This window comes from Ammodytes marinus (assembly GCF_949987685.1).
Source record: "Ammodytes marinus genome assembly, chromosome: 5".
Lineage (NCBI taxonomy): Eukaryota > Metazoa > Chordata > Actinopteri > Uranoscopiformes > Ammodytidae > Ammodytes > Ammodytes marinus.
Window position 1 is genome coordinate 18,975,775 of NC_137234.1, and position 24,499 is coordinate 19,000,273.

The window sequence follows — 24,499 nt, forward strand, 5'->3', positions numbered from 1 at the left end:
AAATGAGGCAAAGAGGGGAGGACATGCAGAGAACCGAGCTTGGGTCAGATTCGAAGCGGGTCTGCTGCGACGAGGACCGATATTTTTATTAGGGATGGGTTCGATCCAGTATCGGTATCGGGTCCGATATGGCCGAAATCTGCGTATCGGATATCGGACTTATATATATAATTAATTCATTCTGCCTTTAAGATAAACCTATTTGCATTTGTGTATATTTCTTGCTCTTTTAAATTAGAATTGGTTAAGCCTTCCTAGCCTTACACATAACATCACCACCAACAACATTTTTTATAACAATTATGATATCGTATCGGACAGTATCGGTATCGGCCGATATCCAAAACCCAGATATCGGAATCGGATCGGAACTAAAAATAGTGGATCGGTGCATCCCTGATTTTTATAGCCACAGTCATTTTTTATTCAGGTTTAGGATTTTGTCCAATAACTGGCTAATGAAGGGTAGAAACAGGTTTGTGTGCTAAGAAGAGATGCTATGACAGAACACACAACAAACATTATAATACCCAAATAAAGTAAGATTTCAGGAAAATATATTAGGTATACTTTATTCATATTTGGCAGCTAGTCACTGATTTTAAATGGTATTCCGTTTGTGGACCATTTGCCTCCATCAGGCTGCTCTTTGCAGCATCATTAATTGAAGTCTTTAATCCGACACCTTGTCATCCACCATCTCTTACTTAATGACCCTCCTTCTGTCCGGTCAGGATAGGCAGCCTCCAGGTCTCTGCTGGCAGACATCTTCCTCCCAGCCCCTCACACCTACCCTGTCTCGAGCAGACAGACAGATGAGCCCTGAACCCTACCATATTCATTCCCTTGAGGACCACACTTCACCCAGCCAATAGCGTGCACTGCCTTAATCAGACACAGGCTAATATTCTGTATCTGTACATATCTATGTCTCTGCCTATGCAACCCCCACAGCTCATTATTACCTGTCTTGCCTCCCAGGTTTTCAGCTCTATAATAAGGCCTTGTCATGATGTAACGTGGCCTTTAATTTGATGCAGTGACTTGAAGCAGAGCATGAGAAAGAACCTAGTTGATTGACTTTTATATAGAAATCAAGGTGCAATGTGAAAATTGGCTGATACATTGCCTTTTCATCCTTGATTTTCTTTCAGTTTTGGGAGTGGAAATGCTGGAAAATGAGTGGCACTACTTTTCTGTGGTATTTCACTAGAATTTAAGTGCTACAGAAGGTGTTTAAAACTGATTGAGTGAAAAAAAATATACAGTCAAGTGCGAAAGTTTGTGAACCCCTTGAGCCTTTTGGAATTTTATTTATTTTAACCATTATTAATTCATTTTTATCAATACCAGTATTTTTTATATGAAATAACAGATGTTTGTTTATCAATTCAACATTTTTATTTTCCAGAAATCAATTGTTAAAACAGATAAAACAAATTATTTGACGAATGTTGTATGTGCAAAAGTTTGTGAACCCTGAGCTGCATTGCTTAAATCGAGCAAGGTAAACACAATCAGGTTGGCCAAATTGGTTGATGAAATAGACCAATGTAATGAGAGATCTTTAGGAAAGAAATTGGGCGGCACTAGATAAAACAGAGATAAAACCAGGTCAGTTTAGGCTCACCAAAGTGAACCCATACAGGTCAGACATGCTAAAAGGGAAACAAATCTCAGAGGATCTCAGGAATAGAGTTTTGATGTTACACATTTGTCTGGGGACAGTTATAAATTCATAAAAAAAAATTTGAGCTCAATCGGTCCACCGTGAGGCAAATCATCTACAAATGGAGAGCTTTAAGAGTGACTTAACATCTGCCTAGAAGTGGACTTCCTTCAAAAATATCCTCAAGCGCCACAAGAAAAGTGATTTTTCAGGTAAAAGCCAACCCAAACATTACACCTGGAGATTTGCAGACAATTTGAAACCACCATTATTCACTTGGGAGAAGGTTCTCTAGGTGGTAGGCAGAATTGCGTTTTTGCCCAAACATGGCGGTTTTGGTTATGACCAAACAGTTCAATTTTTGACTAATCTGTCCACAGAATAAGACTTCAGGTATCTCCAGGTGCTCTCTGGCAAAGTTGTGACAAGCAGTTTTGTTCTTTTTTGAGAGCAGAGGCTTCTTCAGCAACCATCCCATGAAAGCCATGTTGACTGAGTTTTCTTCTTATTGTGGAACCATGCACATCTGTCCCAGATGCTGCAAGAGAGGTCTGCAAATCACCAGATGTAATGTTTGGGTTGGCTTTTAACTGAAAAATCACTTATCTTGTGGCGCTTGTGGATATTTTTGAAGGAAGTCCACTTCTAGGCAGATGTTCAGTCACTCTTAAAGCTCTTCATTTGTAGATGATTTGCCTCACGGTGGACCGATGGAGCTCAAACTTTTTTTAAAATAATTTATAGCTGTCCCCAGACAAATGTGCAGCATCACAACTCTATTCCTGAGATCCTCTGAGATTGTTTCCCCTTTTAGCATGTCTGACCTGTATGGGTTCACTTTGGTGAGCCTAAACTGACCTGGTTTTATCTCTGTTGTATCTAGTGCCGCCCAATTTCTTCCCTAAAGATCTCTCACTACATTGGTCCATTTCATGACTCAATTTGGCCCATCTGATTGTGTTTACCTGCTCCATTTAAGCAATGCAGCTCAGGGTTCACAAACTTTTGCACATACAACATTCGTCAAATAATTTGTTTTATCTGTTTTAACAATTGATTTCTGGAAAAGAAAAATGTTGAATTGATAAACAAACATCTGTTATTTCATATAAAAAATACTGGTATTGATAAAAATGAATTAATGATGGTTACAATAAATAAAATTCCAAAATGTTCAAGGGGTTCACAAACTTTCGCACTTGACTGTATATATAATTGAAACAGCAGAAACAAAACTTGCAAAAACATATACCGTATTTTCCGCACTATAAGCCCACTGGACTATAAACCGCAGGTGTTATAGCCTAATGTTTAATTACCATATGTAAGAATTCGTGCAGAGGGGATTGTCGGAAAAGAGATGGCTGCTTGAGGAATCTCCCATTTATTAACATTTCAACAAACAAGTTGCATATTTGCATAACGTATTCAAGTGTTACCATTTAGTGCAATAGGGATGGGCATGAGTGTTTTCACTACTCGTGTGATCGCTTGCATTCCTCGAAGATCAATCGATTCCTCGTTAAACTTTTTTCTATTTTTAGACGCAACGCATCTGTCTGCAGAACAACGGTTCACCGCAATAAAGCGCTCAATGCTTATTGTCAAACAGTCACAGTTGCCATATGATTAAGGATTTATTCCCACAAGTTTAAAACACATTTTCCTCATTGAAAGTAATTAAATAGGCGGGCCACAATTTAATCCGATCGAGTAGGTCTGCGTTGGGGAGAAAAAAAGAGAAAAAAAGCATGGGCCGTAGTTGTAACAAAAAAATTGCCTAAGTCAGCATTTAAAATAAGAAGGGCAGCAAATAATATTAAATGATTGTCCTATATCCTATGTCCTAAATACATATAAATAACTCACCAAAGCAGATAGTTGTATATCCAACCGCGTAGGCCTAATGCTCACTCCGTGTCCGTGAATAATTACCGTGACTAATTCCTCATTAACGGAACGTTACACCAGTCGGTTTTTGAATCTTATCCCCGTATTCCCTATTGAAGGCTTTTTAACTGTTGTTGGCTCGCAGCGAATGTGCCTGAAGTAAGCCTTGCTTCTTCTTTACTTTTCTTTCCAAGCGGAGAGCACCTTGCATGCTCACCTGGAGTCTAGGCTACTCATTACTAACTGAGAGTAACAGGTGTCATCTCCCCTTTTTATAAACGTAATTTTATCATCTGCTTTGAAATAATTGGACAGTTATATTCCTGACAATGTTCTGGAGAAAGGAGAGACCGTGTTCAGCTCCACGGTGCTGTGGAGAACACGGTGGCACGGAGGTGGCAGTTATTTGCAGTTGATGTTTGACACAACGCTCAGTTTATTGCACTTGCATCAAAATATTTAATTTTGTTATACTTTATTTTATCCGTTTTGTGCCGTTTTGTACACGTATATAACATTTTAAAATAGGGGCGGCCCACCGGCCGGCATAAAGGCTACAAACACTGAAAAAAACCACCAATCGAGTTCATTTGAAACGAGGAGTAGGCCTACTCGATTACTAACGCCCATCCCTAGTAGCTACAGACCATGTACTGTGCTGTGTAATAATAGGGTCGAAAAATTTGGAAAAAGTCGCAGCTTATAGTCCGAAAAGTACGGTATATGGATATGGTCAAGTTATTTTTTTCGTAAATAAATATCATAAATACTATAATTGCACTGCATATTTTTTCAACCAGAGAATAATTTGAAATTATGACTTGATTAAAGGCACACTATGCAACATTACGCTGAAAATACAAAGTATTTAGTCACACAACATTAATCCCTCTCAATGATCACTTCTGGCTCATTAGAATGATTGGTGGTGAGTTTATCTGCACAGTCGAAGAGAGGATGTGTCAGGGTGAAGATTATTTTCATGACTACAGCCTCTCAAAGTACAATAAAGGTGGACTCAGCGATTCTGGAGAAGGCTTGTTGTCAAATTAACTTTTTTTTTCCCAAATCAGGGAATATCTCCTCGCGATCCGCTACCTGTACGTACTGTTTACCCCTTGTTTACATTCCGGTTTACAGAACCTAGCCTAGCCATATCTCGATCTCTGTTTTTAGATACATGGTGGTGCTTCTTTGCACCCTTACGCTTCACCCTGAGCCTTAAGCAGACTCTCAGCTCATATCCAACCCCCTTGTAGGGAATCATAGCTCTCAGTTTCAGGCTATGTTTGTTTACCTTGCTTTTTCCCTTTCTGGCTGGCCAAAGCCTGAATCTGTTTTCAGAAACCAGCTGTGTGTACAATTGGAGGTTGTGTCTCCTGACAGTCTTACCTAAAGCACATGGGACAGTGGAGGTACTGTGCCTAATTAAAATCTTTACCGTCTCCTCCCCTCAAGGCTCAGGTCACAGCTGAGCTAGAACCATATAACCTCTGACAAGTTTCCCTGACACTCCATCAGATGAGCAAGACATTTTAGAAAGTGCATAGACGGTCATAGAACAGCTGCATGATGTACAATTATTGACATTACTGCAGCATCACAGAGGCTCGAGCATGATGGGTAATACATGGTGGTGGAAATAGTGGTTGGTTACAAAGATGAAGTCATGTTTTACAGTTGTTATGGACCACCCACAGTCCCCACAGAACAATTCCTATTTTAAGTAAGATCAAAAGGGGAAGTCTGGCTGGAAGGCATTTTCTCCATGTGAGTTTCTTAAAATATACCTGCACGCTCCACAAGACTCAGAATAGAATAACCAAACCACACATCCTCCCTCAGAGTACCACAAAATTAGCCTCCTGCATCTCCTTTTTTATAGCAGTATAGACCTAGTTTTGCCTTCTTCGTGTCGGTAGTTTCTGTTTTTTAATTTTTTTATACCTAGTTAGACATTTAATTGAATGATTTCAGTGTGCAGTAGTCTGAACGTTTTTCAAGGCATCATCTCCTAATTCTCAGTCTGAAACCGTGCAACTGTTTGGTGGAGTACTTGGTAGAGTTTTATATTTATTTACTAAATACTTGGAGTACCTTAACTTGGTGAGGGAATTAGCGAGGACTGACCTAGGGGAGAGTGTATTTAAAATTTCACTTCAATTAATGGTGGCTTTGACACTGTTCTGACCTGAATCCTGATAGTTTTATATTATATTATTTATTTTAACAATGCTTTGCCTTAGGTTGCCCTACCAACTGAGCTAAGGGCGCCCCCAATAATTAGTTTTTTAGGATGTGAAGGTCGATTAAAACTATATCGCATGAGTGTGCTCGTCCAAACCCTCCCCATTTAAAAGAGAAAACAAGTGGTCTGTCTGCTATGGTATGTTATGGTGTTCATTATTGATGCAGATACTATACTTGACTACAGCCTATTGGTGTATATCTAGGTCATATGGCCAACCATCCATTAGCGCTGCCGTCGCTGGAGACATGGGGTTAGCAGGGTTGGGGGTGCTGAAGGAAGGACAGATGGAGTGATGGCAGGATACTGAGTGTCTGGAATTAATCTGTACCATCATATTAGCAACAGCTGGCTTGATGCTGCCTGTCAGAAATGAAAGTCTCTCGCACACAAACACAGACCCACAATGTAGTTTTGCTGTTCTTGAAGCAACAATGGTATACTTCTACAACAACTTTCTTTATTTTGTTATTTATTTTTTTAAGAATTTTAAAGTGTTATGAGCAGCTGTCATGGGTTAGATCAGTTAGTTAGTTAGTTATTGAAATGCAGGGCAAGTGGTAAGGATGGTTGTTTTTATTTTGATAATATAGTTTTTCTCAAAATGTGCAGTATGTCAGAGACTGAATGTGTCTGCGTTGTCAGAATTCTACTAATTTAGGTTTTAATCTCAGAATTTGATTTGATTTGAAAGAGTTACCTCTACCAAACTTACATTATGACGGCAAATTTAAATTAAATGTAGCAAAGTGCATCAGTCAACTTTTTCATATATTATTTTGCTTAAAATCATCCCATATACTTAGCTCTTAGAAAGAAGTAGCAAATGGCAGTGTTTGAGCTGAAGTTGTGTAACCAACTCTTCGCAATCCTTTTTGTATCACACAAACTGTTTTTTTGAAACCAACATCATTGTTGGCGACCTGTTGTCATGAGGGGAGTCACGACTGCAATAAATAATAGAGGTTAGGTTCTAACATTATGTAGGTCAACAACACACATTGCGTCTTTTATTTCCCCTCGTCCTCTAAAGAAACAGAGCATTTCTAAAGCTCTCTACATTTCTGTTATTTGCTCATGTCTACTAGCTAGTTGCTGTAGTCAGGATGTAATGACCACCTTGTGACTGTCAACCACAACATTCTCAGTAATATAATTATTCACCTTTTGTTCAGACTCATATCATATCCTTGTTCAGTCCTTGCAGGTTGGGGATAAGTGCTCTAGATCACTGGCAACCATGAACAGTCATTATTGTAGTCTTTTGATAAAGGGATCAGATATTTACTTGTCTCTTGCTCTGATTTTATCTGAAGTTTACTTATGGACCCCCACTATCTTCGAGGCTCTGTTTTTTCTCTGTGATTGTGTCTAATCAAAGTTGTAGAAATGCTCCTAGTGCCAATGCCAAATCCCAGCATGATACCCCACTGTTCAAATGTGCTGCGTATGTTTGTTTGTGTACAGTTAAGTAATCTGCCTCAGCCAGATTCAAGAATATATCTATACAATATGTATATATATACTCACACACACAAACACACACACACACACACACACACACTAGGGGTGGGAAAAATAATCGATTTTCCGATTAATCGCGATTCTCTCTCGAACGATTCCGAATCGATTCATAAAAGTTAATAATCGATTTATAAAAATAAAAAAAATCGTAAAGTTTACTTTACTAGTATTTAATATTAGTATTTCCTGCGCCACTGCGCATGCACGCCACACAAGTGTGAGTTGTTAAAAGTGGCGACAAAAGGGCAGAGAGCAGCAAACCCATATGACCTGCACTGGCTTTGTGTCTGTTTACGTTTTTGTATGAGAGCTGAATTCCAAGCCATACTTTTTGCACAATGTGTTGAAATGACATAGAAAATAATAAAATAGAAATCCTATAGAAACATGATTCACAAGAGTAGAAAGAAAATTAAACTGAATCGGTTTAGTTTTTACATACTTCCATATTGTGTGCAAGCTGCATTGATTATTGCACTGGTCATAGAAAGTCAAATTTGTGACAAGAAAAGCTTTTTCTCTAATACAATATTAGAGAAGGTAATTCATCTGTTGATTGTATTTAATGATCATCACAAAAGTAGGAAGTGATTAGCAAACTCTGAGTAGCAAACTCAGATGTGTATATAAATATATTTTTGAAAATCACACATAGGTATGTACGTAAAAAAAAAATTGCATCGAGATGCATTGAGAATCGATTTTGAATCGAATCGTTGACCTCGGAATCGAATCGTGAGGTGCCAAGAGATTCCCACCCCACACACACACACACACACACACACACACACACACACACACACACACACACACACACACACACAGTGTATATATATATATAGAGAGAGAGAATTGTGGATTGGCTTAGTTAGAAACTGTTTACTAGACACAACCTCTCTAGCTAACCTGAATTTGTGGAACATAATGCAAACTATAGTAACCTTTACCATGATACAGCTGAGGATACTATGTATATAAGCCGCTACATCCATCCTTGTGTGTCCCCGAGAGAGACTGAGAATTGTGTTAGTTAGATCAGTCAAGCATATTAACAATGTACAAGTTAGAACTTGTAAACATTTTCCCTTTCAGACACCTCCCTCTGTTTTCCCTCCCTCTTTCTCCCAGTTGGTGTAATGATTACTGAAAATGAGCATGCCCCATGCGACAGCGAGACAAGGGCTTCCACCTCGTCAAGGTAACTGTGGGTCACATGCTTTTGTTGATGTTGTTTTATCTGTCCTTTTCCCTCATAGTTCAAGGTTAATTTGTGACAGAGGCATGCTTGTTATTGACTGGCCCGATGCTGCTACCTTGCTGTTATCTTTTCCACAAGATGTCCCTATCACTGGGTAAACATTAGCCCAGCACCTGTGACTTTGGTAGATTAAAGTACTGTGTACAGTATGTTTTGAGAGTTGAGGTCGAACACAATTGTATGTTGTGTTCCAGTATTAATTGAAATGGCTGCTTAGATCTCTCCTTGGAGAGATTTCTCTCACATTTTCTCCCTTTTTAAAGAAATACAGTTTGTGACATGGATAAAACATTCACTGAGAGTGAACAAGATTTCCCTCTATTACAGGGTTTCTCCTATCCCCACGTCACAAGGTAAAGTGTCACTTATGAATGCTTTTAGCTGTATTTGTAAGAGGCTGTTTTACATCACCTAACTCAGAGCACTACTGCTGATAGTATATGTGATCTGAGCACTTACGTATGTCTGTTTGTGTGAAAGGTGCACTGAATGTGGCTGGCTTTGACACCATTGCTTAGATTTGCTGGTTGGAGAGGCGCATTTCCTCTCTCCTCTGGCAATAGTATGCATGTGCTATTCCCCTTTCAGTCTGCAGCAACAAGGCAGGCACACAGACATTGTCACGTATGCACATCCACGCACTAATTTTTTTACCACTACGTCATTCGACAAACGCCACGCACAACAGGACTATTGGAATGTCCTCCGTATATGGTCAGCTGTCAGGCCCACACACACACACACACAACACAAGCCCATTACGCATGCACAGATTCCTTCCACACCCATGCTCAGTCTAGACTGCGTAATATGCTCCTGTACACACTCACAGTCTTCCTCTCGGCAAATCCCGCCCTGCAGCTGTGAGAACCAGCTGTGATTGGTTTATCCTGTCTGTCTGCCTGCATGCCCACATCTTGACCTGCCTCTGTGCCTGCTCTGTAAGCGGTATTATTTCTCTGTTCGTCAGTCTCTGTACAGTTTGTCAGCCCAATGTGTTCACTGTTTTGTAATCCCAAAGCCTCATGCTCTTTTCCACGCTGCCTGCATGGCACCGCAGGGTTCGGCACTGTACTACAGATGCACACATGCGCTGCAGTAATGCTATTAATAGACTTGCTCCACAAGGACAAATAAGTCTCCTATCTTTAGAAAATTACATTTACCTTTTCACTGTCATATCTCGATTGTTTACGGCAGCCTCTTTGAAAGGACAAAGGAGCAAAGGGCGGGAGGAAGAAATGCACAGAAGAGATTGCAAGATCAGAATGGAGAATGGAGTCAATTAATGGAGAGAATGAGTCACAGAGGCAGGGTAGAAAACGGAGGGAAGCAGGGTGTGGTGTCCCTGACTGTATGTTATACCGATGTGAGTGTGCCTGTGTATTTTTTTAATTATTAATAGGTGCATATATGTACTATAAAAGGGAGGGCACAGTTTGTTAACTGCCAAAACTCGTCTAGCACTATTTTTCCCAAATTTAAGTTCAAGCAATTGTCAACTTGCAGGTGTTACGTCACAAACCAGCATGTACACTTTGACATACTGCTTTTGCCTCATGCGCTAGTATAATCTAAGTTATATAACGTGGGATAGTAAAAATATGAATCAGCCTCTGAGCATGTTCTATGAATGAATTTCATGTAACACGCTGTTCTCGGCTGATGCAACGGTGGACTTGTAGGCGAGACAGCTCTGTAGGCTGCGAGTCATCAGGTGTTATCTACTGTATGTGTTTGTGCATGGAAACAAAATGAATGGGATTAAATTGATTTGAGCAGAGCATAGGCAGACCCAGGTGGTAACCGCTACGCTCCATATCCCCGAGTGGTTTACCGCCAGCTCCGATTTTGCTGTGATCAACCCGCCACCTGTTTGAACAAGTGTAACGATCCATCTGGAAACAAGCCCTGACCCTTAACGGTTGTGAATGACATGCTATGAATAGTTTGCAACTTGTCAATAGTTGCAGAGCTCAGTAGAGGAGAAAGCAAGGCACAAGAGAGAGAAGAAAATGGGCAAAGAGAGGCTTGGTGCTGTGTTTGTGTAGCCGGGTCAAGAAGAAAAACATGTTTCTCATTAACATCTTGACAAAGTTCTGACTCTCTACTCTGAACTGTACAGACTTACAAAACTGTGTGTGTGTTGTCTCCTTTTATGTGGGCACAGTGTGGCCTATAAATATGACTAATCCACTTACTGCTGTAAATCATACACCGCACAATGACAACATGCAGCTGCAGAGCCACAGCCCTATTACTGCACTGATCTGCAGTAGCTACGTTTGTCTCCTTTTGTGTGCAGAGATGTGCATCTCATTACTGGATGGTTTCCCTGTGGATATTGAGGGAGAAACTGAAGACGCAGCAGGTTTTTGGGGAGAAGCAATTTGTGGACTGGAGCCGCTTGATGCAGGCAGTAAGGAAAGAAGGATGGAGGAGTGGTGGTAATACTGTTGGACACTGGGTCTCTGTGGACAATGTCTGAACTTAGTTGAAGACGCTATCTGTCGCATACACTGACAATGTGTAGTCTGAACTGCTTGTCACTGCCACGCACAGTGCTATTATGTGGACAAGCTGACATGTCCTCGTACAGTAGGGCTTTGTTAGTGTTTCGAGAGGAGAGGAAGAGTGGGGGCATCTAGACTGACCAATAGATATCACGAATCAGGTCTGAGCTCAAGAGTCAGTGACGCAGGAAGAGTCAACAAGTAAGCGTATTCAATAGAAGTAGAGCTTCAAAGACAGGATGAATTACTAGGACTGTTGTTATATTCTAATATAAGATGAACAACACAATCTTGAACGTAACCCTTTGTTCTAATCTGACTCTTCTTTCTTCCATTCCTCTGTTTCCTCCCTCCTTTCCAAATTGTCCCTTTCCTCCTTTCTTCCTCCTGTGCTTCTCCCCTCTTGCAGAGGACGAGCAGGTTGTCACCATGAAGGAGGAGAATTTGTTCCAACGGAGGTTTTCTCTGTGCCCCAATGCCATCTCACCACCCCAAATTGACACCCGCCCACTCACACGAAACCTGTCTTATGGAGGAGACAACGACCTCTGCAACCTTAGCAGCCCAGGTAAAAGATCAAAGCTGGCACACAAACGTGAATACAATTAATATTAAACCTACTGTATATTTAACTTGAGTCCCATTGAGATTGCAATATCTATTTCCGAGGGAGCCCTGGCCAAGATACCAGCAGTACAGCAAATGACAAAATATGATATTTCAGTGACATGTGCCTGTGGAATCCAGTGTCTGTCGAATGATGGTGTACCATACAAATCAACGAACCTCAACTGCGACTTATTAGTTGCTACTGGGGCTGTCATGCTTCACCTGTCTGTCGACAGGTCTAGCCACTGAGTTCAATTGTATGTGTCTGTGTGTTGTGGGTTCCCCCCAGGCAGTGAGCCGGACGCGAACGGCCTCTCCATGATGAGTAATGAACTTAGTCCTGCCCAATCACCAGGCAGCAAGGTAAGAACACAGTCCCTGATTGGGCAGCTTTTGAACGATTCACTGTAACTGACTCATTGGATGAGCACACAGCCCTTGCATTTTACATTGTATGATGAGTATGAAGAATTTTAAGACAAACCTCCAATTGTTGAAGCCTTGTTTTGAGACGGAGTAAATATATCATGAATACACACAGCCATTCGAGAGTTAGGAATCGTCTGCCACAAAAGCTTTGTTTGGTTCAGTCAGATGGCTGAGTGGGCTTCTCTGTATTGTATGTAATTAATATATATATTTTTTTTTATAAGAATTTTTTCGGCATTTTCAAGCTTTATTTGATAGGACAGAGTTGAAATGGGGAGAGAGAGAGGGGGGATGACATGCAGTAAAGGTCCACGGGGCGAACCCGCAACCATTGCAACGAGGCCTGAGCCAATATGGTACTACGCCACCGGAGCGCCCCAATGAATACATTTCTAGAGTCAAGACACTGCTCCATTGGCAAGTCATATGGAAGCTGTGTGCATTGTATGTCAGAGCCGTGGTGGGAACTGTATGCTTAGCACACTTGCTATGTATTTGTCAACCCAGACCTTTATTGGCCTGTTGCTGCCTCATGGTTATGTTGTATCAGTCCTTACATGTCTCTAGTCTCACTCTTAGTAGTACTAATTAGGAGTTGTCAATAAATGTTTCCAATGGCAACCGGGTATTCTCATCTTGTCTTGCTTCCTCTCTTATTGGTGTTATGCAGCTGCACAGAATATAGCCTATAGCCGAAATAATTCACAGGCGCAGCTGCATCTCTGGCCTGTTTGACCTTTTTCCCATCCTGAAAGCCCTTATGGGACAATAGGCCACTGAGTTTAGCCTTACCCCGTTGCATGATGTCATTGATACAAGGTTGTAATAGTGCAAAATGCTTTAAGAATGTCTTCTTATAACACAAATAGAAAGGCCTGTGTGGGATCAACAATTAATACCGTGAGTCATATTGGTTTAGTGCATACACAGTTAGTGGTTGTGTAATTACTTATCACAGTGAAATCCCATCATCATTTTCCACAGAGATTCTAATCTTTATTTACTGCTCAATGGAGAATGTCAAGGCCCTTTGCTGTCTAACCGAGGAAGGAAGTCAGTGGGTTTGTGGTCACACACCAGAACTGAGCCTGCTGAAGGCGCCACCCACCAGCCTTATACAAAGTGCAGGCAGATCAGATGTGCTACGTGGCAAAGGGAACAATTAAACAATGTTGTGTGTTGATAATGAAAGCAAGTAAAGTTGTTTTAACTCTTGAGGCCATACACCACACAAGCTAATGGTGTATTTGTTTTTGTTTATAAGGGCTGCATAATTATCTTCTAAAGTATGATGAAATGCTGTTGTGATTGTTAATCATAATTGTTCATCTAGATTTGATAAGAGACAATATTTTACAATTGTTATTTTTTGTGCACTCTACAAAAAATTTAGTATTTGTCTTCTGGTTTAAATTTATTTTTTGCCACTTCATCCTAACTGAATGTCTCCTCTTCTCCTTCACTCCCTCCTCCAGTCCGAGTCCAGGATTTTTAATGGTGTTGAGAAGGACTGCCCCTCGCCCACAGAGAAGCTGGCACGGAAAGAGTCTCTCAAGGTACACACGACATCCATGCATGAGACAGTTGTGCAAAATGTTCAGGATTATGAGGTAAGGGGATTCATCATAAAGTGCATGTCATTTCTCTCTTCAATATTTGTCTAGTGGTTTTCAAACTATGGGGCGCGGGGTTATGGCAGGGGGGGCGTGGATGAATATGTGAAGAAAAAAAATGTAGTTTATGTTTTTTATATTAAGATCACGGCATAGCTGGACAAGAGTTCTTCTGCTTCGTTCCTCTCACTGCATTTAAATGCATTCATTATATTACAGAGAAATAGTTCTTGTTAAAGCAAAAGAACGCCAAGCCCAACCCAGGGGTCCCTGCATAAATATTTTTATTTTAAATTAATATTTCGAAGGAAAATCCATGTGTCTTTCTTCAATAGCTTCTAATTCATCAGACCCAATGTCTCCAAATGATTTGTTCACACAAAATTCCTCATATTTAGCCTCTGAATTTTCCTCTCAAAGTGCACCAGATTCATGCATTTCACATTTCATTTGCACAATCTTTTTTAGAATGTTTCAAAAAAGATCTTTCAAAACACAGGGATTTAGAAAACATTTTTTTTTGGGGGGGGGGGGGCTCCGCTGAAATTTGTTCTCTGAGGGGGGGCTCACTCTCTCACACTTTGAAAACCCCTGGTCTAAGCTCAGTCGGTTAAATGTACACAAGCCATTTGGGTACCTTTTTTTGATTTTTTTTTGTAATGATCCTTTAAGCGTGCACCCATTTGTGTGTTACAAATGATCAACAATGAATTATGTTAGAATAACCAAACGGCAACAGAATGCCAACATGATTGCTAGCATTTGTTTGACTCTGCTTCCACCTAGTGTTTGTATTCTCCAATCAGTCCTCTAAGCAGTTGGACTGATGACTCATTCATGTCTTTTTCTTTTTTTTTCCTCTGTTCAAAGGTCCAAAAGCAGAACTACAGGCAAGAAAAGAAACGGGCAGCTAAAGAACTGTTTACCGCTCTAAAGGATCCCAGTGTTGTCATCATGTCCAACTGGCTAAAGGTGTGGGGACGTTGTCTATTAGACAAAGCTGCTTCATTGCTATCCTGAATAAGGATATCTCTGTAGTCACTCACACATTATCATTCATCCTAGTTGCAATTTGCAAATCTGCTATAACAAATAGTTGTGCAACAATTCTACAATTCAGTTAAAAAAACACAGTTAACCTTGTTTGCACATTGCATGTCAATCCTTCACTTTCTTGTTGTGTGTATTTAAAAAAAATAACTTTCTCAAGTATGTGTTCAGACTAAAATTTCCTCCTGTCTCATTAATTATTCTCCTTTAGATCCGGGGCTCTTTAAAGAGCTGGACCAAGCTGTGGTGTGCCCTGAAGCCTGGAGTTCTTTTAATCTATAAGACCCCCAAATCAGACCACTGGGTGGGCACCATCCTGCTCAGTGCATGCACGCTGATTGAGAGACCTTCCAAGAAGGACGGCTTCTGCTTCAAGCTCTACCATCCACTCGACAAATCCATCTGGGCTGTCAAGGTCAGACATGTTTGTTGCCTTGCTGGCATTTTTTAAACCCAGTGATAACGGATTACTACAGTTATAATTGTGAGATATATCTAAATAAACCTATCAACATAAGGATACTTTTATATTGTGTTTTGTGATCAATTGTGTGATCAATACAAACACGGCTAATGCCCCAAGTCAAGGAATTTGTGATTTAACCCATTGATGACTATGGCAATCTAGGATGCATGTCCTTAATGCCTGATGGTTTTCTGAAAAAATAGTATGAATTGTCAAGTCTACCAAAACCTTAACATCTAATTCTGTGTAGCACATAGAAACATGAAATAAAACACATTTAAAAGTTAAGGTTCACAGGTTGTATTTAAACATGCTCCCTTAGCGCTTACAAACCAACACATTTTTCTAAAAATTGTCAAAATTAGATGGGGGAGAAAAAATAATAATAAATAATATAAAATATTTAAAAATAATGTGCCAAATGAGGTTATAATCCTTCTTCCTTTTAGCATGGATAGTAGTGACAAAGATAGACAGATACAAGAAGGAGGAGATAGCTTTATTTTATTATTTAGTTCAGTTATCACTGGCACCATAAATCCAACTTCCCAGTACAACTGGAACGCACACTGACTCCGGCTGTCCGGAGCCAATCAGCTGGTCCAAACGGCTGTATACCACGGAGATGAAAACGAAACTGAAACTTAACTATTGCCTGGCTGGGCTGAATTTGAGTTGGAGCAGCAAAATATAGCCTAAATTCATAAATATTGTTAATAAATAGATGCAATGTGTTGTGTGATTTTTGTCAGTAGTCTATAGTAGACCTTGATTCTGCGCACCAAACGCCACTAACTGTTCTGTAATACACTATCACGGACACAGTCGGCGTATTTTTTTTATATTTATTTTTTATTTATTTATTTTTTGATTTACGTGATTTTCGGCAAACCACACAACATTTGGGTGGTCACGTGGTCTTAAAAAATCAACAAAACCCACCTCATGTGTATTTGAACCAATGACGGTGCATTTTATGCTGTGCACGCCATGAAAATTAGATAAAGTAACAATGCTGCGCTACGCAGCAGCCGGCAGGAGATGCAATGTGGCGTCGCGCAGCAGCCGTCATCAATGGGTTAAGTGCTTCCTAGGGGTAGCATTAAAAAAAGACACTGAAACTGATAGTAATGTACATTAGAGTTAATGGCCTTACATGAAATTGCCTACACAGCATTAAAACTTTTTGTCAATACTGGAATTTCTTATTATAATTTGGTTTAGTGATACTGAATGCAAAGGAAGGGTTTACTTGGATTTGTAGATACAAACCTAACCCCTTTAATCTGTAATTTATATTTCATGTCAGTTAATAGTGACGCTCAGTTTTAGTCACTGCTATTCATTTTAGTTTTCATTTCTAAGTAATTCATTATTCTGTTCAGTGCTCCATTGCCTATGGCCCTGAGGAAGCCATTTGTTTCTGTTGGTACAACATGACTTGAACGCATGCATGGTGACTCTCTGTTTAATCCATATGCTCAGGGTCCCAAAGGAGAGAACGTTGGCTCCATCACGCAGCCTCTACCCAGCAACTACCTGATCTTCAGAGCAGCTTCTGAGTCTGACGGTGAGCCTTATGTGTGGCTGTTTCGGTTGGTAGTGGGACGTTTTTTAATTAGAAATGTATCGAAGGCCTTTTTTTTCGTCTCTAAATTGTGTGTTTCTGTCCAGGTCGGTGCTGGATGGATGCCTTGGAGCTGGCTGTCAGCTGCTCCAGTCTCTGCAAGCTGACAAGCAAAGGTGGGAGAGAGGTAGATATCTGCACGCCTTCAGAATCCTCCCATATACTCCACCTGCTGCAGTCCACTGTGCTCACTGATGCAGAGCTGCTACAGTAAGTACAACACTCATTAAGCTGCATGCCCTGAGAGCACCTCGCAAATAATTCATCTTACATTTATTGGATGATCTATGTTTTCTGTAATCATACTCCAAGTGTCTGTGCTCGCCAATTCACACAGAGAAGACTGTTGGCATTTCTGCCAAATACATTTATGATGTTTTTGACTTCGTGAGATCTGATCATAAATCAGAATACAAGCTGAACATGGACTGCCAGAGATTTTCTTTGTTAAGTGCAAAACTCTAGTCTCTAATGCAAAAGACATTATAGTACCATTCTCGTACAATTTCACATTTTATCACATTCAAGTGTGATTAAAGGTCATTCAGGGCCAGACATTTCTAGTTGTGGAGTGGAGCATATCAAATGCAATCCTGTGAACCTTATGCCATGTTTGGACATTAGTAAACTGCATGCTGTAAAAGCCAGGACATGTGTCTCAGTTGTATTTAATTTCCATAATAAACCTTTATATTGTTTAATGCACATAGATGCATTCCACATAAACATACTCTTTTTACAGCTGCTCTCATGAAACTTCTCTTTCAATTTTTAAATTAAAAATCCTGTTTACTGTTGTGCTATTTTAATTCAGTATTTGTATTAACAGTCACACGTGGGGATATCTCAAGATACACAATCTTGCATAGAATTTATAAGTAGAAGTCTGCTATTGAGACAGAGCAACAAATGTATACATTACTCCATATCTGGTTTTTCCTGAGACTGTGTGACACAAAACCATACCCACCTTAAGTCAGATGCAGGACAGGTATACATCATGGAGGAATTCACACATGTGTACTTGTGAACATGATCAATAAAATCAGTTAAGAGTGTCCCAACATAAGTTTATGTCATGCTATGACCACACAAAGACAGGAACAGCATGAAGACATATTAGCTGATCCTTCAATTATGAATCATATGGTAAAAACATTTGAAACTTTAGAGGTGAAACAGGCCTGTATCCAGTAATATCCAGTTTGGTAATCCATTAACTAATGTGTAACATGAACACCCTCAGTCAACTGAACTCCACCCAGGATGTGTATGTTATTATTTCTACCAATAGCTCTACTTATAGTGAATCCTACTTTAGCATTATTATTATTAATGATGAATATTTATAGTTTGCCTCTACTTGTGATTATGCATGTCTTTGTCTTTTTTTTAATTCCCTATACTTATCAGTAATTATCCATCATAATATTCCCATTAGTTCTTTAGCGTGCACACAACGGTTTGTGTACTATTTACATCCTACATTAGACATCCTTTTCCTCCCCAACCCCCTCCTACCCTCAGCTACCCCACATGACTGAGCCCTCCCTCTGGCCATCTCTCCCAGCTCTCCCTCCTCTCCTGCTCCTCTCCCAGCCAATCACAGCAGCCTGTGTGGTCACGTGACTGACAGAGGAGCAGGAAGATGAAATAGAATGTGAACCATACACCACCCAGAAAGAGACGGCAGCAGCGCAGCCTTTGCAAGCCTGCACACAAACACACACGCACACGCACGCACACACACGCACACACACACATTGGCACACGGACAGAAATATCCACACACACACATTCAGGAAGAAGGCGTGCCGGAATCGAGGGAAAAAAACGGAACCTTTTTTGTGACTAGATTTAAAAACATATACGTACACGCAGGAGAGGACAGAAGAACAGGCCGTGCCTGTGTTTAAATTCACTGGTAACATCGTCTGTGGTGTTCTGATTTCTGAAGAAGAGTTTTGTCTGTATGCCGTATGTCTTTGAGGTAAGGAGAGCTGCCTCGGTTCCAGGGTGTGTTTGGGTTAATAAATAACAGTACTGGTTGCTTAGTGTTTCACAGAGTGATTAGGAATGTGATTATTCAGGTCTGTTGAGCCCTCAGGCGTTTTGAAATTTGAACTCCCTTCCCTTCCATTTGTTGACAGGGCAAATAAGCTACCTACACGTTTTTTGTGACTTGTCTTATCCTATAACTCAATGTTATTTTGGAGGCTAATGACACACTGCAATTGTCCTCCCCTGTTGTAATGTTTGTCTGCTTTTGTTAGAATCCCAAGTGTAGAGGATTTGTGAAAAATCTGACTTGAAACCTAAAAAATATTCTGTTGAAGGCTATGATTAGGACCAAATTTAATTTCTGTGTCTGTGACTGCGTGTGTGTGTGTGTGTGTGTGTGTGTGTGTGTGTGCACCCATTGGTGTACACAGATGTCCACTGTCTGACTTGTAAAATGGCTGTAGGATTGAAACCACGATGTTCCCTTTAAGCTGTCAATTTCACCCCTGCATCCCCTTCTTTTACTCGTCCTTGCTTCTGCTTTTTTTGGACCTTAGAAGCTGATGCGTGACTTCCTCCACCTCTTTAGTTTCTCTTTCTTTTAAAATAATTGTGGTTTTTACAGTGCTGTGTGTGATGTGTTGAGAATGGAAAATTCCACATTAAGATATAGATAAATCAGCACAGGATGCAGTTTGAATTGGTTATATACCAACTATGTGTGTGCACATGTACGTGCGTGCGCATGTCTACGATAGCATGAACGTGTTTGCATACATAACCATGTATGTGTGTTTTCATTTGCATACATTACCCTGTTTGTGTCCGCTGATTGTAGCCAGGCACATTCAGTCAAGGTGAATGGGAGTTGGAAAATGAAGGAGGGTAAGGATGTGGTGGTGTCATGTGGTCTTGTTGTCCTGGAAACCAGATAGATCTGATTTATGAAATACTTCCAGGCTGCCCAGGTCAGGCAGTATTTAAAAGTAAATTTCTTCCCAACTCTCAAATATCTGCCGTGACAACAGAAGATGCAGTCCAAAACAAAAGTTATTTACCCTATAATAAGGTGGTAAGACTTTGGGGTGAGCACTGCCAAAACAACAAACAGAAAATATTTTCTTTTAGACAAAATAACTTCCCTGTTAACAAAATAAAACAAAAGAAAATTCCTACATCCCTAACGTAATAATAGGAGAAAAAGGTTCACAAAACAAAGCCATAAAATACCAAGGACTGTTCTGTTCAAAAGGTTTTCTGTTTACAATATTTACAAGAATAAATCAATCACTCTATTCAACACTATCACTAATACTACTACTTACGAGGAGGATTAAAAAGCTCTGTACAACACTTACAGATAGGAGGCAGAGGGTGTCATCGTCAGCAGGCATCCTTATTAAAGCCGGCATGATTTAAAGCTCCGGGTCATTTCTATCTTACCAGTAGTCTGTGCCATGTTTCAGCTGTTAGTTGGCAGCACTGAATGAAAATGAAGTATGATGTTTGTAGTGTCATGTGGAATTACTCATCTTTAATGCCCAATCATGGTAATTAAAGTCTGCAGGCTTCCAAACTCAATCCACTTATCCCTGGTAATGACATTATGAGAGCCACACATGATACCACTCTAAATCTATTAAGATACAACCTAAATACAAAATTTAGCCAATCCTGTGATTGTTCCTCATAACCTAATGATTAGGCCAAGATAAATCAACAAGTGAACATGCTATAGCAATACAATGGTCAAATATGTCTGCCTTTGTTAATAAAGTTCTAACCCTGCTGTTCAATTCTCCTCTGGTAATATTAGGTTAAATGACACTGTGCTGCTGGGCAATCACCACATGGATCATGACGGCTTATCAGACAAATCGGAGCGCGATGCTCACGATGACTGGGACACCACGGCCAATGAAAACGGTGGAAGGCTGACGGGGGAGAGCGACATGGACCAATCAGACGAGCTGTCCCCTGGGCCCCAGGCCACAGCCTATGTAGAGCAGAGCACAGAGGAGATGGCTGAGGTGAGGCTATTATATGTTAAAGGGATAGTTCAGTATTTTTGAAGTGGGGTTGTATAAGGTACTTATGCATAGGTAGTCTGTTACCAATAGAGATGGCGGTCAGTAGTCATTGTAAGGAGTTTGGGGGAGACGTCTATGTAGTAGAAGTAAGCATTGTCTTTTGCCTTGTATATAAATGCTAACAATATTGCTTTATAATATTTCTGATTTTTGAACTGCTGATTTGCGGACTGATATGTTGCACTGCACTCTATTGGTAACAGACTAACTTTGCTTAAAGCGGCTACGAGTAACATTTAAATATCTTTTAAACAGCTTCATGTTTCCTCTGATAATCATAAATTACCTTTAACAGCAAACGAGACCATCAGTGCAAAGAAAGACGTTTTTATATAGTTTTTATTACTGCGTTTGGTCTGGTCGCACACCCAGTCCGATTTTCGGTTCGCTCGTGCAGGCTCTATGGTCACATATCCGTATTGGTCGCAGATTTCAGTGTGGCGCTGCAACGCGATTTGAGAAGCCTATCCCTCCAGGTGAGGGAAGGGGAGCGGGAGCCTTGTTTGAGAGTTTTTTGTCGTCATAATGACTGATAACGGGGCTGAACCATCAAAGAAAAAAAAGAGAATGCAATGAAGAAAAGCTAAAAGGGAGAGTGATATAGGCTACGGGCGGGAAGAGGGCGTTGCCAAGCAACGTGTATACAATTTCACAAGAGCGAAACTAGACTGCAGTGTTTACTCCTAAATGAATGAGCGGTTGGTACTAACACACAGTTTGCTTTGCTTCACCATCATCAGATAACCATTATCTGAAATAGTCATTATTTACATCAACAACACAAACACATTACCTCATCGTGATCCATACTAACTGCCGTCTCTCGTTCATTCGCTTTCTGTGAGGACACGTAATCTTTCAGCTCTGTGAGAGAGAGTAGTTAGGTGACGCTGCTGCATCAACTCATTGCAAACAGGTGTGTGTAGCACTGACTGGCATTAGTTGATGCAGTGTCAACCACTCTCACAGAGCCGAAAAGAGTCCTCACACTTTCAACACACGGACATGCACTATATTGCGCCCTTCTCAGTTCACACTCGCACCCCTGGCACGAGCTAGAAAACAGCTTTGCGACAGCGGGCGTTGTAAAAATACTACCGCTTTTGTCCAAAGGGGATGCCAACGTGCCATGTTACTCGTAGTGGCTTTAAGTACATCATACAACCCTCAAAGATACTGAACTATCCCTTTTAAGATAGGCAGCAACAACATGTAAAAACCGATACATCTAGTGTTTTCTTAAGGGTTGTGTTCTGATAGCAGATTCTTATTCTTGGGCACATCCACCATAGTGCACTGCAGTACCCTCCCTTACCTACTTTGACCCAATACGAATTAAAACATAACACCTTGGCTTTGGGAAAATCTCAGCTGTCTCAGTCGTCTTAACACAGGTCTCTTACGGGAGAGCCTCCATTGAGTCCATAAGGCCTCTCTGCTACCCTCACTCATGTGCACTCATATCTGTTCTGTATGTGTTGCTTCAGGCTGGGGAGGCGTCACAGGTGGAGAGTGTATCGGAGGAGAACAAGGGTCTCATATGGGGCTTACTGAAGCAGCTGAGGCCGGGCATGGACCTGTCCAAGGTGGTGCTGCCCACATTCATTCTGGAGCCACGCTCCTTCCTGGACAAGCTGTCTGACTACTACTACCACGCTGATCTCCTCTCACAGTCAGTCACTTAAAGTCACTCAAGTGTGTGTGTGTGCCTTCAGAGTCAGGGGAAGACTGGAATTATTATCTATCTAGTTCTTGTCATGATTGTGTCTCCTTTGCTACCTTTCCTGCCACAGAGCTGCACAGGAGGAGAGCGCATACGGTCGGATCAAGCAGGTGTTGAGATGGTACTTGTCTGGCTTCTACAAGAAGCCTAAGGTAAGAATTGCAAGACTCTAAACCAGATGGCTTGTTATCATATCAGCTCAACTATAGAACCACCCTAATTATAAGAGGTGAACAGCTGTTCTTTCTACAAAGACATGTTAAAAGGTGTAGGTGGGCAGCAGTACAAACAATTTACCTCTCTTCAAAATATTATTATTTTAGTTCATTGGAGAAAACATTTGACAGATTTTACAAATGATTTAATTTATTTTTCAAATTCCATTTTACCATCTTCAGGATCCGCAGTAACTAGATGATTCAGCTGTTTGCTGATTGGCAAAGCTTTCAGCTGAATAACATCTCTGTTGATGGGCATTCCTCCAAGTGTTGCAGTCACATACTCACACAATTCTGTCACACTCTTGGAAGAGGACATTTTTGGAACACTGGAAGATTTTCTTTTCTTGTTGTTAGCATTTTGGGCTCACCATCTTCTAACATGACATTCTGTAACACTGTATTTCTTGACAAATGACTCTGTCTTGGGCCTATTTCTGCAGTAGAAAAAACTGGCGACAGCAGTTTCCTCTCGTTAGAAATTCATTACCCCAGTGGCAGCAAAACATCCAACATGAGCCAGCAGATTGTACAGCCAGTAGATTAAACTGTGCTTGTTCGACACCTTTTGGGCCGACTACCTCTAGGAGACACACTGGTGATGGATTGTTAGAAGCTTGATATCCTTTCATTATAAGGACATCTGCAGGAGTGTGTGTCTGCAATGCGACACACTTTTTCCTGCTGAATTGTTGAGTCCAGACAAGTGGTAATGTGTTCCAGGGTGTGGACTATAATCTGTGACATAACGTTTTTAAATGTCATTGGTCCAGTGAGAAGCTACCATTGTTACTAACCAACATACCGTTGTTTGTTTTTGCATTTTCCAGGGTCTGAAGAAGCCTTACAACCCAATCCTGGGGGAAACATTTCGCTGCTGCTGGCTTCATCCTCAAAGCAATAGCTGCACGTTCTACATAGCGGAACAGGTAAAACCAGATTCATTGCTCACACATTTACAGTAAATGCCTCCCTTTTGTGAAATAATTTACACAATTCTGCAAACACCTGTGAAATACTTGGCAGATGCCATTTCTCTCTCTCTGCTGCTCAAATGTATTTATCTCTCTTTTTCTTTCCTCTGTTAGGTGTCCCACCATCCACCCATTTCTGCCTTTTATATCTGCAATAGGAAAGATGGCTTTTCTATCAGCGGTAGCATCCTGGCAAAGTCAAAGTTCTATGGTACAAAGCATACTACAACATCTAATCTGTTTGTCCAGCACACATTATCTAAAGTTATGCAAATTGTTAGATCACCATTTTGTCAAGATACACTCCCACCCTTGCTTTGAGGCACACCCAATGGCTGTGAGCATATGCTTTTTAATGGGGATCTATGATGGAAATGAATTTTTTTTTATTATTATTATTATTCTATTTACTTTTTTTTTTAAATTAAAGGCTGCTTTGTCCTTCTGCTGTTGTAGGTAACTCTTTGTCAGCTATTCTGGATGGCAAAGCCAGGCTGCTGTTCATGAGTAGGGATGAGGAGTATGTCATCACCATGCCCTATGCTCACTGCAAAGGTAAAAGATCTACAGTACATATTGATGAACAACACTACTACT

At 40.6% G+C, this 24,499-nt stretch overlaps 1 protein-coding gene across 5 annotated transcripts in view; it reads left to right on the plus strand.

Moving 5' to 3' along the window:
• Positions 1–24,499, plus strand: part of osbpl5 (oxysterol binding protein-like 5) — a 50,981-nt gene that overhangs the window by 21,348 nt on the left and 5,134 nt on the right. The window contains exons 3-17 of one of the 5 annotated variants that reach the window (XM_080028270.1): positions 8,460–8,529; positions 8,917–8,942; positions 11,512–11,670; positions 12,001–12,074; positions 13,616–13,750; positions 14,624–14,725; positions 15,015–15,218; positions 16,755–16,839; positions 16,944–17,106; positions 20,714–20,927; positions 22,475–22,659; positions 22,781–22,862; positions 23,759–23,857; positions 24,017–24,113; positions 24,359–24,457. In XM_080028270.1, the coding sequence (XP_079884396.1) occupies positions 8,468–8,529; positions 8,917–8,942; positions 11,512–11,670; positions 12,001–12,074; positions 13,616–13,750; positions 14,624–14,725; positions 15,015–15,218; positions 16,755–16,839; positions 16,944–17,106; positions 20,714–20,927; positions 22,475–22,659; positions 22,781–22,862; positions 23,759–23,857; positions 24,017–24,113; positions 24,359–24,457 (1,786 nt within the window). In that variant the 5' untranslated portion in view covers positions 8,460–8,467. Of the gene's footprint in view, positions 1–8,459; positions 8,530–8,916; positions 8,943–10,933; positions 11,009–11,511; positions 11,671–12,000; positions 12,075–13,615; positions 13,751–14,623; positions 14,726–15,014; positions 15,219–16,754; positions 16,840–16,943; positions 17,107–20,713; positions 20,928–22,474; positions 22,660–22,780; positions 22,863–23,758; positions 23,858–24,016; positions 24,114–24,358; positions 24,458–24,499 lie in introns of those variants that run through there. The other 4 variants (XM_080028272.1, XM_080028271.1, XM_080028274.1 and 1 more) reach the window with 4 other exon arrangements.